Source organism: Penaeus monodon, chromosome 21 (assembly GCF_015228065.2).
Source record: "Penaeus monodon isolate SGIC_2016 chromosome 21, NSTDA_Pmon_1, whole genome shotgun sequence".
Lineage (NCBI taxonomy): Eukaryota > Metazoa > Arthropoda > Malacostraca > Decapoda > Penaeidae > Penaeus > Penaeus monodon.
Genome location: NC_051406.1, coordinates 35,461,251 through 35,462,110, shown reverse-complemented (window position 1 = coordinate 35,462,110; position 860 = coordinate 35,461,251). Strand labels below are relative to the sequence as shown.

At 45.7% G+C, this 860-nt stretch overlaps 1 protein-coding gene across 2 annotated transcripts in view; it reads right to left on the bottom strand.

The window, feature by feature from the left end:
• LOC119586437 overlaps positions 1–860 on the bottom strand; it is a 24,346-nt gene that overhangs the window by 3,946 nt on the left and 19,540 nt on the right. For both annotated transcript variants that reach the window (XM_037935165.1, XM_037935166.1), the window contains exon 2: positions 70–186. In XM_037935165.1, coding sequence (XP_037791093.1) covers positions 70–186 — 117 coding nt within the window. The remainder of the gene's footprint in view (positions 1–69; positions 187–860) is intronic.

The following is an 860-nucleotide window of genomic DNA, read 5'->3' as shown; positions in this document are numbered from 1 at the left end:
GCACGCACACACCCACCGGCTGCCCCTCCTCTTTACAACCTTACCTCCTTATCTCAGAAGCGTGCTTACCTTCCCATGTCATCTCATAGCCCCCCGAGTTGGAGATGCCGCGGTAACCATAGCGACCGACACCTCCTCCTGCGCCCTTGGCTCCCTTCCCGCCTCGAGCCCCTCCCCCTGGCACACCTGGAGGAGGGAACAGTATGCTTTCAGAAGAGTGCCGGGGGATGGGAGATCCGTAGGGCGTCCGAGGCAGAGGTCATTTGTACGTCGGAGGGGTCATGAGGTCATAACAAAAATAAAAGGGACTTTGGTGACGGTGTTAATCATGAAATATTTATGTTTATTCTATTCATTATCATGATAATCACATTTTAAATTTCTTTTTTTCTTTAATCAATCGAACTGAAGTATGAAAAAACAAAATCCGTTAAATAACAAGTCACAGAAACCTAATCAAACTTAGTCTTTAAAGAAAAATAAAAGTCCAGTGGTCGAGTCTGAAAAGAAGTGAACCGAAAGGGGGAAAATGTCCACGTAAAGAAAATACGTAGAAAGTGTTAAAGTAGAGAGAACAGGAGAGTCCGAGTCTAAGCTGGAGAGCGAGCAGAACCACAGGCCGGAAACAAGACCACGATGCAGAAGGTACTCAAAGCGGGAGTCAAAGTCCGTAGAGTTTTTCACAAGGAAAGAAGGCAAGATGTAGAGTGGAAACGAAGCCTTAGGGAGGATTTTAAGGGCAGCAGGAAGGTAGAAGGAAAGGTGAAGATGGAGAAACGAGGGAGAATGCAAAGGAAAATGCGTAGAGGAGTAAAATAAAGGAAATTTGCCAGCATTCTTCTTCATTCTCGTACAATCTC